This window comes from Mustela nivalis, assembly GCF_964662115.1.
Source record: "Mustela nivalis genome assembly, chromosome: 15".
Classification (NCBI taxonomy): Eukaryota; Metazoa; Chordata; class Mammalia; order Carnivora; family Mustelidae; genus Mustela; species Mustela nivalis.
In genome coordinates this window covers 17,572,812-17,587,428 of record NC_139034.1, presented here as the reverse complement: position 1 = coordinate 17,587,428, position 14,617 = coordinate 17,572,812, and the positions used below count along the sequence as shown (strand labels likewise).

General features: G+C 34.5%; 1 protein-coding gene across 5 annotated transcripts in view; it reads right to left on the bottom strand.

The window, feature by feature from the left end:
• The window catches only part of BRCA2 (BRCA2 DNA repair associated), a 60,521-nt gene that overhangs the window by 29,247 nt on the left and 16,657 nt on the right, over positions 1 to 14,617 (bottom strand). For 4 of the 5 annotated variants that reach the window (XR_014303126.1, XR_014303127.1, XM_082700303.1 and 1 more), the window contains exons 11-14: positions 9,166 to 14,175; positions 7,256 to 7,351; positions 5,195 to 5,264; positions 196 to 629 (exon numbers count right to left, since the gene is read on the bottom strand). Coding sequence is in view for 3 of the 5 variants with exons in the window: in XM_082700303.1 (XP_082556429.1) it covers positions 196 to 629; positions 5,195 to 5,264; positions 7,256 to 7,351; positions 9,166 to 14,175 (5,610 nt within the window). In the remaining 2 variants the exon portion in view is untranslated. The remainder of the gene's footprint in view (positions 1 to 195; positions 630 to 5,194; positions 5,265 to 7,255; positions 7,352 to 9,165; positions 14,176 to 14,617) is intronic. The other variant, XM_082700304.1, reaches the window with a different exon arrangement.

Below are 14,617 nucleotides of genomic sequence, written 5' to 3'. Positions count from 1 at the left end.
AGTAGTTACCTTTGAAAGAAACATTAGATTACTTTAAATCTAGTATTTGGACTTAGGAAAAATCTAAAAGCATTAAAAAAGGTTCTGAAATTATTAATCATCACAAAAGGGGTAAAATCCTCAAGGCATTATTTAAATATGAGAAACATCTAACTGGAAGGCAAAAACATATCAACACAAATTTTCACACAATACCTAAAGGTTCTTTTTCACACTTTGTGAATATTATAGTTGCTGCTTGACTGGAGTTATTTTTCTTAAGCTGATGAATTCCACCATCGTTAATATTTGTTTCACTCTCACCAGGGCCATGTTCATCGATGTTTTCTGGGTTTTGTTTGTTTTCTTCCAAATTAGTATTCTTGCTAATACACTGTTCATCTCTGTGAAAATGTGATTTAGTTTTAAAAGGTGGGACAAAGACTTTCACTGGTTTGGCTGGAGTGTTCAAGTGTCTCCTTTTTTCATTTCTTATGGCAGGAACTGTACAAAATGGCTGCCCTGAAACTGATAAATTGCTTGAAGATTTTTCCAAAGCCAGGTGTTCATAAAAACGAGATTTAGACAAAAATTCCTGACCAGATACGGTGAAATTTGGATTCTGCATTTCGTGCCGTTCCTTACTTGTGCTACAACGAGGAGAAAATATTTGATTATTTACCAATAAATGGACATATATGTAAATGTTTTGGAATATACTTTATTCCCCCTCCCCCACCCCAACCTCAACTGCCATAAGGCAATCATACCCCAGCAACTGTTTTGCATTTCATTACGGTTGCCATCCAAGACAATACCACAATTTTCAAGTCTAACTTCTCACACACTGATGTCCAGCCTCTACTACTTACTTCACATAATGTCAAACATGGATCTTGTTTGTCTCCTCTAGTTCTATCACAGTACTCCTTACTTACATCCTTTACCAGAGAAGTTTCTATCTATTCGTCCTCTTCCCTCACCTATACTCTTGACACCTAGTTTAATAATTCAGTCTCCTCAAGAAACATACTTTTTGAATTATTATTCTACCTCTCTTTTCTCTTTCTACCACCTGTTTATACCTTTATTTTTTAGTGCTTTCATTTAGCTAGAAAGTCATGTGCATCCTTGAAACACTTTTTTCTTAGCCTTACCTTCCCTTTGAGCTAATACTCATTGTGACCTACCCTTCATGGCCAATCTTCCTGAATAGGTAATCGGAACAAGCTATTTTCACTTCCTCAATTTCCATTCATTGAATTCTCATTTCTCCCACTGTTCTATAGAAATTTTTCTCAATAAAGTTGCTAAAGACCTCCCAAGTGCCTATACACATACAGCTTTGTGTGTAAACTACTCATTCTACCTGGCCTCTGAAAACTGACTTCTTCCCACCCCCCCCTTTTTTTTTTTAAGATTTTTTAAATTTCTTTATTTGACAGAGAGAGATCACAAGCAGGCAGAGAGGCAGGCAGAGAGAGAGGAGGAAGCAGGGTCCCCGTTGAGCAGAGAGCCTGATAGGGGGCTTGATCCTAGGACTCTGGGATCATGACCTGAGCTGAAGGCAGAGGCTTTAACCCACTGAGCCACCCAGGTGCCCTCCACTAATATCTATACCACAATTGTCCCTACGTTTCTTCTTCTTCTTCTCCCCCCCCCCTTTTTTTTTCCTGCTGGTTTTTCCTCTGACTCTTAAAAAAAATTCCCATCTCTAAACTTGGATTTCTTCCCTAGATATTCTCCCTGGGTAATGTGAGTCATTTCAAATGCTTAAATTATCATATAACAAAAGTATTAATCTGTATCTTCAAGCCCAACTTTGCCCCAGGTGTTACTCTTGCACGTTGAACTTCGGATAGCACCATATACCTCTGCCTTGATGTTCCACACTCATCTCAAACTCAACATTAAATTAATCACCTTTCCTAGCATACATGTTCTTCCTCATATTTGATATTTTGTTGAAAATCCCATACTTCCTTTTAATCAAACCTGAGTCCCTGGAACTCAAAGTTACCCTAGAACTCATTTATTTAGTCATCTAGTCATCAAATATTTTATTTTTATTTATTTTTAAAGTAGACTCTACATTCAGTGTGGAGCCCAAATGAGGCTTGAACTCATGACCCTGAGATTAAGATCTGAGCTAAGATCAAGAGTTAGATGCTTAATGGACTGAGCCATCCAGAAGCCCCTAGCTATTAAATATTTCATGAGTTCCTACTATGTGTGCTAGACACTGTTTTGGTTGGAAGATATAATTGGAACAAAATAAAATCACAGGGTTTATACTCTGGTGGAGGGAAACAGACAAACAAATATTCATATTCAATGCTATAGAGAAAAATAAAGCATGGTAAGGAGGACAGGGAGTGTCCAACAGAAATAAATAAGTAATATTTTATACAGGCTGGTAAGGAAAACATTATTGGTAAGGTGACATCTGTACACTATAAATAAGATCTTTAGGAATTTATGCATGCTTACTTAAATGCACAAGACGATTTTCTCATTATATGTATAAATTAAGGTAATATGCAGATAAATAAGTATTTACTTTAAATATTACAACCTGCTTTTGAAAATGAAAACAAACAAACAAAAAAATCACGTGGGTTTCTACATTCAAAACATGTATATTAGTAGCCTGCTTGAAAATATATCCCAGAAGTGCAGATCAATGATTATTTTCAACAAGGCCACAAACAATTATTTTTGAAAAGGTAACATTAAACATAATTTAAACCATAGCCCTGGACTAAAAAATTTACCAGCTAGAAAAGGTTTCACAACTGCTTTCTACAATTTTGGATGCTTCTATGATACTCAAATACATTATCCCTAAATGGCATCTCTGTAACTACTTCTTGAAGAGCCACTTGGAAAGGGATGATTTAGCTCTTTGTTAATATTTCTCCTTTACTAAACACCCTTTCTTTCTTTCCTTTCCTCCTTCCCTCCCTCCCCCCTTTTCCCTTTCTTTTCTTTCTCTCTTCCTCCCTCCATCCCTCCTTCCTCTCTTCCTTGCCTCCCCAGCTTCCCAAGTTATGTATTTGATTGCCAATATTTAATTATGTACCCTCCATGGAGAATTAACCCTATTCTTCTGTTAGAGTGCACAAGAGGTAGTTGTCTAGCGGTAGTTGTCTAGCTTCATAGAGTGGAGGAGGGGATGTATTTTCAACCTGTACCCTTGTTCTGGCTCCTTCCTTCTTCATCATCAATTCTCAAGTTTCATGAATTTCTCAGTTTTTGAGGCTTCTCCAAGTGTAACATGGTGGGCTCTTTCCTCTCCCCATTATGATTTTGAATCTTTTCTCTCCCATATGCTTTGAAAAACAGCCACTGTGGTCTCCCTGTCTTGGGTGTGTGTAAGATACAACTTTTGGTACTCTGTATCTGAAAAATGTCTACCTCAAAACTTATTTGATATCTTGGTCAGTGATAGGATTCTAGGCTGGAAATCATTTTCTCTCAGAATTTTAAAGGCAGTGATCTGTAGTATACATTATAGAATCCATAATCTTCTAGCCTTTCTTGTTAACAGCAAAGAGAATTTATACCATTAAGACCCTTGCAACTTTGTTGAAAATGTGATTTTTTTGCCTGCTAGAAAATTTAAGGTTTCCTTTTGCCCTTAGCATTTTGCTAAGCATTTTCCTTTTGCCCTATAATTTCACAAGGATGCGCCTTATTGTGAGTCATTTCATTCAAGTGCTGATTCAGAGGGCCCTTTTAATCAAAGAAACTCTTGTCCTTCAGTACGAATAAAGTATCTTAAATTATCCCTTTTCCTTCTTTCTCAAACTCCAAATTTTCAGATGTTCGGCCTATAGGACTGACTTCTCTAATTGTTTTTTCTTCTTTCATCTTTTCTTTTTATTCTGTAGTTTTGGAGGTTTCATAACTTTTATCTTCTATTACTTCTACTGAGTTAATTTGCCATCATAGTTTTATAAGAACTCTTTTTATAGCAAATTCTTATTTTAAGGATGCCATATGTTCTCTATCCTGAAAATATTAGTAAGTTTTTTGCAATTTCATTCACTTCTTTGCATGATCTATTTCCTCTAAGTTCCGTTCTTTTTTGTTTGTTTTTGTACTGTGGATATTATCTTTCAGAGAGCCTTTCTTCTAGTAACTAGTGATCCTTGATTCTATCTTCTTATTTAAGAGTGAAGTGTGTGCTGGTGGGGCTCTTCAGCTATTGGCATTACAGCCTGGTGCTCAGGCTATGTGGTTTCATTGGAGTACCTGCAACTGTCAATACTTATAATCTTTTGTACTGAGCTAGTCATGTTCCCCAGAAAAAAAATCTTTCAGTCTTCCACCTAGAGTCTTATTGCCAGTATTTGGGAGCCAAGTGTGGGAAGGAGGCTGGGGAGTCTCACTACTCAATAAACAGATTTTTTACTTAATCTCAGTTTTCAGTGCTTCCCAAATGTGCCTGCTGTATCTCCACCCTCCCAACTCAGAATCCCTCCAACTCATCTTTTCCAGATAATAACCTTCTGGTCTTCTGGCACAAAAGGGATAACTGGCTGCCTGCAGTGGGGGAGGGGATATAGATGTTTTTTAAACAGATTTTGAATTGATCTATTTTCTACCTCACCTTCAGAAGAACATGCTACTGCCAATTTGAGTCTTTCTTGGGTTCTTTGGGGGGAACTGGGTAGCTTCTCTGCTTGCTCCAGTGTGAGGTTTTAGCTTTCTATGGGCTTTCTAAGTCTTTCATGCTTCTGGGTTCCAAAATTTGTTTTTTTCTCTCAGAATTGTCCTTGTAGATTTGTAAGTTAAAAAGATCCTCTTTGTAATTTGGGTGGAGGCTTTGAGAGGGTGGAGAGGCAAGAGATATTTTCAATACATGCCATCTTTTTAGATATATTTGAAATTGATTTTATTTATTGATTTATTCCCTTAATCTCTCTTATCCATAAAGTTGAAATAAAATCTGTCTACTTTCCAAAGATGTTAAGAAATTGAAAAATAAGATAATAATAGCACTATAAAATACTACCAAATAGCACTATAGAGTACTACCAAAGTACACTTACTTAATCTTGTAGTTTATTTCAAAAAGGGAAGTGTTAACTTCTTTTTGCATATTAGTGGCATTATTATTTTTAGAAATATTTATTTTCAAAAACTGTAGCTTTCCTACACTCTATTAGAATTAAAAAAACAAAACAATACAAAACAAAGTATGTCTTACCGAAGGGGTCCACTGGTAATTGGCTCTAAAGAAATATGATGCATAAACAAGCTTCTGTCTTTTAAGATGCCTAGAAAAATATTTCACATTATGTATTAATGGAAATGTATTTTACATTATGTATTAATGAAAATCTAATGGGAGATTTTATTTTGTATGCTTGTTTTTACACAGTATTGTAAATATTTACATAAAATTTTGATATTATAAATGAAATATTGACTCAAAAATTGATGACTATATACCAAATAGCTCAGTGTAAATATATAGTCAGTATAAATTTAATCAGCTGACATTAATCATAACTCAAACGTGTTTGCTAACTGCCATGCAAATATCGAATTTAAAATTTAGTCTTATGATTGCAAGCTAAACTTTAGATATTAATCTCAGTATGTAATTTGTACTATTTTTTTTAAAAAAAAGATTTATTTATTTTAGAGAGCAATAGAGAAAGAGCATGAGAATTAGTAGGGGGAGGGGCAGAGGAAGAGTGAGAGAGAGAACCTCAAGCAGACTCCCCACTGAGCACAGGGCTTGACACAGGGCTTAACATCATGACCCTTGAGATCACTACGTGAGCACCATGAGTTGGACACTTAACCAACTAAGACAACCAGGTACCCCACAACTTGTACTTCTTAAACCTTCAACTAGTTCATTAGTAGGGGATTGGCTGAATAAACTAGAATACATTGATATAGCCAATCGATCAAGTGCTATGCAACCATAAACAAGAATGAGAAAGATCTCTACACAGTCATAAAAGATTTATTGTGGGATTTATTCCATGTGTTTCAGAACTAAGCCTCTATAGTCTAAATCATTTATTCCTCACTACCTGACTTCTTCCAAACCCAGGAACTAGGTATATAGTGAGCAATAGTTACAGGTTTTATTTATTTTTAAGTATTCCATGGTAATGAGATAGGAAGCCATGGAGAGTTTTAAGCAATCAAGGAGCATGATCTGACTTTTCTGTTACCAGGATGATGCTGGCTGCTGTGTTGAGAACCTGGAGGAGGGGCAGAGGCAGAAACAGAGAGATGAGTTAGAAGGTATGACCATGGCTTAGATGAAGTTGGTATGGGCAGAGGTGAGAAGAAATGATCAGATTCTTGTTATATTTCAAAGGAGAACCTATATCACTTGATGGGCTGCATGTGGAGTATGAGGAAACAAAATAGTAAATGAGGACACTAAGGTTCTGATGTGTCAATTGGCAGAATGACAGTGAGAAAGGAAAGAACAGGAAGAGTGGGTTTGGTAGAGAGATGGAATCAGGAGTTCAGCACTGGCTGTGGTGACTTGGAAATGCCTATTTGCAATATAAGTACAAAAGTATCAAGGGCAAAAAAATAAATAAGTCTGGAGGTCCAGGACAGGTTAAGCCTGCAGATACAATTTTGGTAGTCACTGAAGCTTAGGCAGAGAAATGCTCTGAGGACAGGGCCCTGGGGCACTCCTATGTTTAGAGAAAGGAACAAATAAGAAAAAGCCAGCAAAGACAATGGAGAAGTGGCTATACAGGAGGAGAACCAAGAGGATGTGGTAGTCTCAGAAGAGTGAACAACTGTCTAATGTGGCTGAAAGATGGACCCAAATGACATAGAAATGGCTACTGGATTTGCCAACATGGAGATCACCATATCACTTAAGAAAGAGTGATTTTGGTGGAATGGTGAAGATCAGTCAAAAACGTGACTAGATTACAGAACCTAAGCTTTAAATTATTGTACTAAATTTTTGTACTATATTATTTTTATACTAAATTATTATACTAAATTTTATCTTACTAAATTTTTACAGCTTTTTTTTAAATTTAAAAAGCCATTATTTTATAATTACTTCATGCTTCCCAATTATAGAGAACCTCCACATCATACCAGGTGTTATGAAGGAAGAGCTCACATAACAAAGCAAGATGTAACTTTAGCAAACCACACTGTAAAGTCTTATCCAATTATCTATATACCCAAGAAAGCTTAGAAAAAGAACTTAAAAATACTGTGTGTAGTACCTACAAATAGGGAAAAGATATGAATGCAAAGCAAATTTTACCATCTGGAGTGCTCTTCGAAGCTTTTAAAGATTTTTCTTCATTTTTTATTATCCTGTCGAATTCATTTAACAGGTTTCTTTTAATTGGGGGTTCTCCTAAAAAAAAATTTCCATACATGTTTTTAAAAGAACTGACTCTTACAATTTATTAGGCAAAAAAATACATAATAATAATTTAAATAGCAACTATTCTATTTTGAAAGAGACAATTCATTTATCAATATCAATTTTTTGGAATTGTTTTAAACACCACTATCTAATAGGGTCTAGGGATAAAAACACGTTACCAGTTACTGAAGATACACTACTTTCTAATAAAATATACTGGCACTGAATGTAATTGTAGGTTTACTGGAAATATGGACAAACAAAATTTCTTCAAATAAACTCTGCATTAAACTTGAGAAGAAATTTATTGTGTAGGTCCTTAAATTAGAATGAGTAGAAGAAAAGACTGTAAAATTACCAAAATTACAAGAATATATAATTAAAAGTATTACAGTATTACTTATTTAAAAATTCTACAAAGGCTGAGAATAAAATTAAATCATAATTCAAGTTATGCATATTCATGTCATACTAAGATAATACGTGATAATAGGTACTTTGCTTTCTGATACTTTATTAAAGGGAATAAATTTATAAATTTAATAAGAAGTAAAATTATCCATATAAGCTTTTATCAAGTGTTAGATTATGAAGTGATTTAATTATTTAACAAGGGCCGGTACTATTCAAGGAGCCAGAAGGTGGTTAACCTATATATTTATATATAATAGAGGTGAGGGAAATTAAACAGTGATGCTATTGAGAACATTTATTAGAAGTCTGAGTTGGTTTTTTTTTTCCCCCTAAGCAGGCCAACCCATTTGTGAATATGCATGAACAAAATGGGTTCCTATAAATAAAGCCATTATTTTCCATAAAAGAGTTATGAATCTCTTAAAGCATGTGCACTTCAGAATTTTTACTGGAGCCCAGCAAAAGTTTAAAGTAAGTATCATAAACTTACTACTATTCCCATAACATAAACTTGGTATATAATGTGACCTGGATAACACTTAGGCAAATCTGTACCCAGCAAGGTTACTGAAGGCACCAAGTGAAAAAGTGAACTGATTGGCTTCCTTGTTTTTCCCTGTCATCTGAAGAGACTGGACAAGACCTGTGGTAACTCAAGTCTATGAGTTGATAAGTTTTTTAAAAGGAGCTAGTTATTTAAGATCATCCACTTAAAAGCAGGAAAGTTAGTTATGGCATTTACTTTAATTGTATTTGATCAACAGATTCAATTATTTAAGCTTATTCCTAGTCAGAAATACTAAGAGAAAAAAAATCACACCTCCAATTAACCTAATTGAACTTAGTTGTTACATATACATTTAAAAAGAGAAGTTACACTATAGTCCAAATAGCATTAAGACCAGAATGCTATCTGCTAAAAATAATGGATTTTAGAATACTTCCTAGATTTAAAAAAAAAAAAAAAAAAAGGGAGGCAAACCAGCACCATAGCTGTAACCTACTTTTAAAATTCGTTAAGAGCCAGAGTTGTGGAACCTCTGGGTGCTCTCTCTATATACACACTCATACTTACTTGAAAACAGCAGGTTGTATTATATAGGCTGTTATAAGGATAGAAGTTTCAGATTTTCTAAGGAAACAAATATTTATAGTAATTTCTCAATTATAACTATTCTAATAATCTCTAAAAATACATTAAAGAACATAAAACATGTTTCTTAGTATAGACTCAGATCAAGAGTGAAATCCCATTCCCCTAAACTATACATAAAAGTCTATAAAAATACAGGTTATAATACCTGAACTGCTTTCAGCTAACATTCCATGATTTTTAAAGACTTAATTTTAAGTGACTGGCAACCTAAAAGGAAAAAATAGACACTTACCAACTGAGACAAGTGCATCTCCTCTTCTTTTTCCAATTCTTGAATTTAACAAAACCATTTCCTCAGTGCTTTGGCATGTAAAAAGAGAGTGTTTGGCATGACTTAGCAGTTCAGAATCTGTCAGCTCACCATCTTCCATAAAAGCTTTGGCAATCTCTACTGTTTCTGTTTCCAAATAGTTTTCTGGATCCCTGGAATAAGTAGAACAAATTTCTATATTTGTTTTCACAGGAAGATTAGGGAAAGTTTCAGTTTTCCCAATTTCTGTCTTTATATTTTTAGGTAAATCTTGTTCTTTTCCCAAAAGATGAATGTTCTCAACAAGAGATACTTCGCTTCCCAATAGCAACTGCTGTTTGTCTTGCTTCAGCTGAGATTGAAATGGAGAAACTTTAATGGAGTGATGATTTTCTGAAGACTCCCTCTCAATGTTACAGTGACTTGATAATTTAAATTCTTCATTGTAGGCCTTTTCCAATTTGGAGTTGCCACATTGTTCTGGGGTTCTCTTATCAATACAAGAGGGAGGAGGTATTTTTGATACATCTTGTCTAGATGTAGATGAATGCTGAAGACCACATTCAGTTCTGATCAGATCGAATTCTTCTAACATTCCCTTAACTTTGCATAAAGCACTTTCAGAAACTGGAACTTGTTTCCCACTTGCTGTGCTAAATCCGGAGAAAGTAGATGAGAGTAAATTTTGGGAGGTTTGTAGCATAGCATTTTCTTCATTTGTGAACTTGTCTGAATGTTCACTATTTTTAAATACTTTGGGGAAGAGTTGCTTGGCACTATCTTCTATCTTAGAAAACACCTGCCTTGCCTTTTGTAATGCAGCATCTGATACTTGTACAGATTTTCCACTTGCTGTACTAAAAATCCCGCAAGCATTCGTACAAGAGACTGACTTTGGAAGCTTTCCTGTATTAAGTTTACATGTATCAGAAGTTTTTGAATTATTCTGACAAGTTGGTATTTCAGAAACTTTCTCCAATCCAGATATACTTTGGTTAAGTTGTAAAGTGTGTTCACTTTGAATGCCAGCAAGAACCTTCCGTGAAGACGATTGATGTTCTGCATCATCCAGAGAGTCAGGAAAAATAATATCCTCCGAATCATCCAGTGTGTTAGGATAACCTGCCACAATTCTCATGTGGCAAGTGTCTGATTTACTCTTGGGGTTTTGCTTAATTATCATACTGCAGTTGTTTGTAAATCCCTCTGTCGCTTTTGTCTGGTGTGCAACAAAGACTCTTTTACTACTTGCTGTACTGTATGCAGGTATAGCATTATTTGAATCTGAATTCAATTTCTGAATTGAATTAAAATTATTTGAGTCATATATGGCCACGTTAATGGCTGTATTTTCATTTTTGCACAAGGAGTTAGTCACAAGTTTCTGAGCACAAATATCTTCATTTATAATTTGTGGGTCTGTGTCTGCTTCTCTTACAGTGGATGTTATTTCAGAAAAAATAGTGTTTTCTCTAACATTCTTCACTACTGGTTCAGTAACAGAATTATCACCTTTATTTTTTGAAAGATATTCTGATTTTTTATATACCTCACTGGAATGACAAAAATCCAAATGGTATGAATACCTGTTAGACACGGTACTATTACTTAAATAGGTCAAGCTTTGTTTTTCAGAGGGAGGATTTTTGTCATTTTCAGATATGGTACTACTTGAACTATTTCCACATGAAGGATTTTCTACACAATCATCAGGATATTCTTTTAAACAGATAACCATGGCAGTATTTATTTTTTCTGGTTTATCCAATTCTCCTTCTCTAAGCCGTTTTTTTGCTTCAAATAGTGAAGTCTCACTCACAGAAATTTTTCTACCATGTCCTGTGTAAAATGCTAAAGGTGAATTTTCAATAGCTGAATAAGTGAATTGATTTGTATAAATCATATGCTTTTTTGCTGTTTCTTTTTCTGTATTTTCATGTACTTTAACTTTCAGAGAGTCTTGATCTGATATTTTAAGATTTTCAGTTTGTTTGTACAAATTACCACTTAAGAGCCTGGGTGCCACCACAATCTCACTAGAAACAAGTTTTTTTTCCTTTAGAGAATTCTGCATTTCTTCATACTTTGGTGCAGTTAATTCAATGGTCTCACATGCTAATTCAAGCCCATCTTCACATTTCTCTCTGTCCTTGGACATCTTTGCCCCTTGATGGCTAAAATTAGTGACTCCACTATCACCTTGCTCTTTTTCATCAAAAAGATTTTTCACTTTGTCCAAAGATTCCTTTGCAATTTCTATTTTTTTCCCACTAGCTGTATGAAAACCCAACATGGTAGGTTCTTTGATCTTTTTGATTTCACTTTCTGGTCTTTGTTGGAGGGTCAGTAATTTATTTTCAGTACCAATTAGGTCACTTTCTTTCATTATTTTGTTTTTTCTTTCACTGTTTTCTGTTTTCTCATAACTCGAGATGTCTATTTTGTTGATATCTACGCCAGAAAGTAATTCAGAATTCAAGGAATCTGAAAAGTTATTCAATTCCTCTTCTGTCCATTTTTGATCAAAGAGATTTATAACTTTATTTAATGACTCTTTGGAGACCCTTATATTTTTCCCGCTTGCTGTCTGAAAGGATAAATCAAAAATGTCAAAATCTTTTATGTTTTGTCCCATTGTATTAGCTGTGAACTGTTGCTTATTTGACGTATTAACATGAAATGTTTCTTCAGCTTTTGCAACTTCCAAACAGGTTAAATCTGACAAACATTCTTTAATTTGAGTGTTTCCCTCCTTCATCAGCTGGCTAGATAAGTTTTGATCGATGTTGTGCTGATTAATATATGGCAAGCTGTTTTCTTCATGAATATAAACTATATCATTTTTATTTGAATCACTGCTAACAGATTCCAAGTTATGAGTATTTCCACTGGCATCAGTACACTGGTTATCTTCATTTTCTGTATTTCCCTTGTAACCTTCAGTATTTTCTTCAACAAAAATGCCAGCAGTCATTTCAATACTATTTTGTAGTATTAGTTGGTTTTTATTATTTTTCTCATTAAAATTTTTATCATTGTTACAATCTTCTATCTGAATCATTGAAACAGCAGAATCATTACATTTACCTGAGGAGAAACTTCTTGTATCTACTTCTACAGAAGGTTCCTCAATGATATTCTCAAGGTCCCTGAACAGCTGCTTAGCTTTTTGCAGTGCTTCACTACCAACATTCAGTTTTGTGCCACGAGCAGAATAAAAGCCTCTAAACTTCACTTCATTTTTATCTGCTAAAGAGCCACAAGCACTTCTGTTACAGTTGGTTCTTGATAAGCAAGCAGACCTCTGGTTACCTCCAAGTATACCTTCAAATTTCTTACTGCTGTCTACCTGAATGATAGATGGGGCATTAATTGTGAGATGAAGATCAGTATTTCTGCATTCTTCAGAAGTTCTATTCAAGATAGTCAGCTGGTTTTCAGGCATTTCAAATGGATTTTTCTCTATTATGTAGCTTGGTTTTCTAAACTGTGTAAATTCAAACTGACTTCCCGATTCTTCCAAAATAGTAGAAAGTTCTGTTATTTCTGCCTTTTGGCTAGGTGTTAAATTATGATTTGAATTAAAATCTTGCTTTAAAGATGAAGTTGGAGGGGCTATATGACCACTTTCACTATCAGAAACATAAGCACTACTCTGCACAAACACCGACACACTATTAATTGACTGTGGATCAAGTGTGAGAGGTTTGCTTAGTTTCTTTTGACTTTCTAATGATGAGGTATTAACAATTTCAATACATGCTAAGTTAGTAGGATAATGTTCTTCAATATCTTTGAAGAGCATTTTACTTTTCTTAATGTTGTGTTCAGAGAGTTTTATCTCTTTATTAGAAGCTGTTCTGAAGCCATTTCCAAAACTGTGATTTGAAACTGGATCTGACAGTCTTGCCCAATTATTCATGTAGTCATTATTTCCATTTGATTTCCTAACTACATCCAAGGTGATGTCTGATTTTGAATCTTGATCTAGAGTCATTTTTAGTTGTTGCTTTATGCTATTTCCGTTCTTTTCTGTAAGATCATCTATGTTTGATGAATCAAAATCCTTCATAATCGACAGTTTGGCTTCTTGTTTGTCATCCATGTCTGTATATACCATCATGGTAGAGTTTTTGAGAACAGGTTCTCTTACACAACAGAGGTCTGCATCATGAAGTTCCTTAATATTTCCTAAAACAGGAATATGACTTTCATTAGTTATCTCTAAGACGAAATTATTCTCATCATTTGGGAAAAGTTCTTCAGAGTTTGGATTGACAGCTATTTTTGAAATTAAAGTAGTTTCTTTTTGGTCTTTTTGGATTGTGGTGAGATTTGTATTTTGGTTGAATTGTACCTTCATAGAAGGTGATGCTACTATTACATATTTTTCAGTTGACAACACCTCAGTATTTTTAGAATTTGCATTTAAAACATGCATTTCTTGATTCTTTTCCATGGGAATATTTTTGATTAATTCAAAACCACCTTCATGATTCTTACATTTTAGTTTCTCTGACATTTTATATGATTCTTTTCCTCTACAAGTCATGACTGGGTTTGATGGAGGATCTCTGGAGCTAGGAGTTAGACTAGTATTATCATGCTCAGATGAAAAGCTTTCTGGAGATTGAAAGTGAATACCACAACCTTCTACTTCTGAATGTGGCACAGGAGGGTAACTTACAGCAGTCAAGACCTTTTCTTTTGTATCTGAAACTCTCTGACTTTTTGCATCATCTTCACAATGTTTTTCCTGCAAGGATGATAGACAATCAGTTTCTGTGGTTATAAATGACTGCAGCTTTTCCTTATTAATTTTTGTTTCTTTATAATCAAGATCCTGAGGTACTGTTTTATTATTAACAGAACTGGTTCCATTATTGGAAACTTTTCTCAGAATTGTCCCAAAAGAGCTGATTAAAGACAAGGCTGGTTCTTCGGAATCATTCTGTGAACAGTTTTTTTTGACAGAAGAAGAATGTAAAAAACCTAAGCATGAAGACACAAAGTGACAAAATTAAATTGAAGTGCCATCAATTACATTCATCAAGTATTTTCCACCAAGTCAAAAGAGTAGTATGTAAAACATTTTACATGAAAAGTAAGAAGTGAATGTCAGACTTAAAACAAAGAATTCTAAATATACTCTATTTCAAGTTATTACATTTTCCAACTAAAGATAAATAGGACTTAATATTTTTTTCTAACATTTACCAGTTCAATCAAAATTAGTATGTAGTTTAAGAAAGCAGCTAGCTACCATAAGTAAGATTCAAAAGTACTTCACTGGAAAATAAAATTGGGAAAAATTCATTGTTAATATTGACATAATAGCATGTAAAAAAGCAAAGCAGGGACGCCTGGGTGGCTTAGTTGGTTAAGCAGCTGCCTTCGGCTCAGGTCATGATCCCAGCGTCCTGGGATCGAGTCC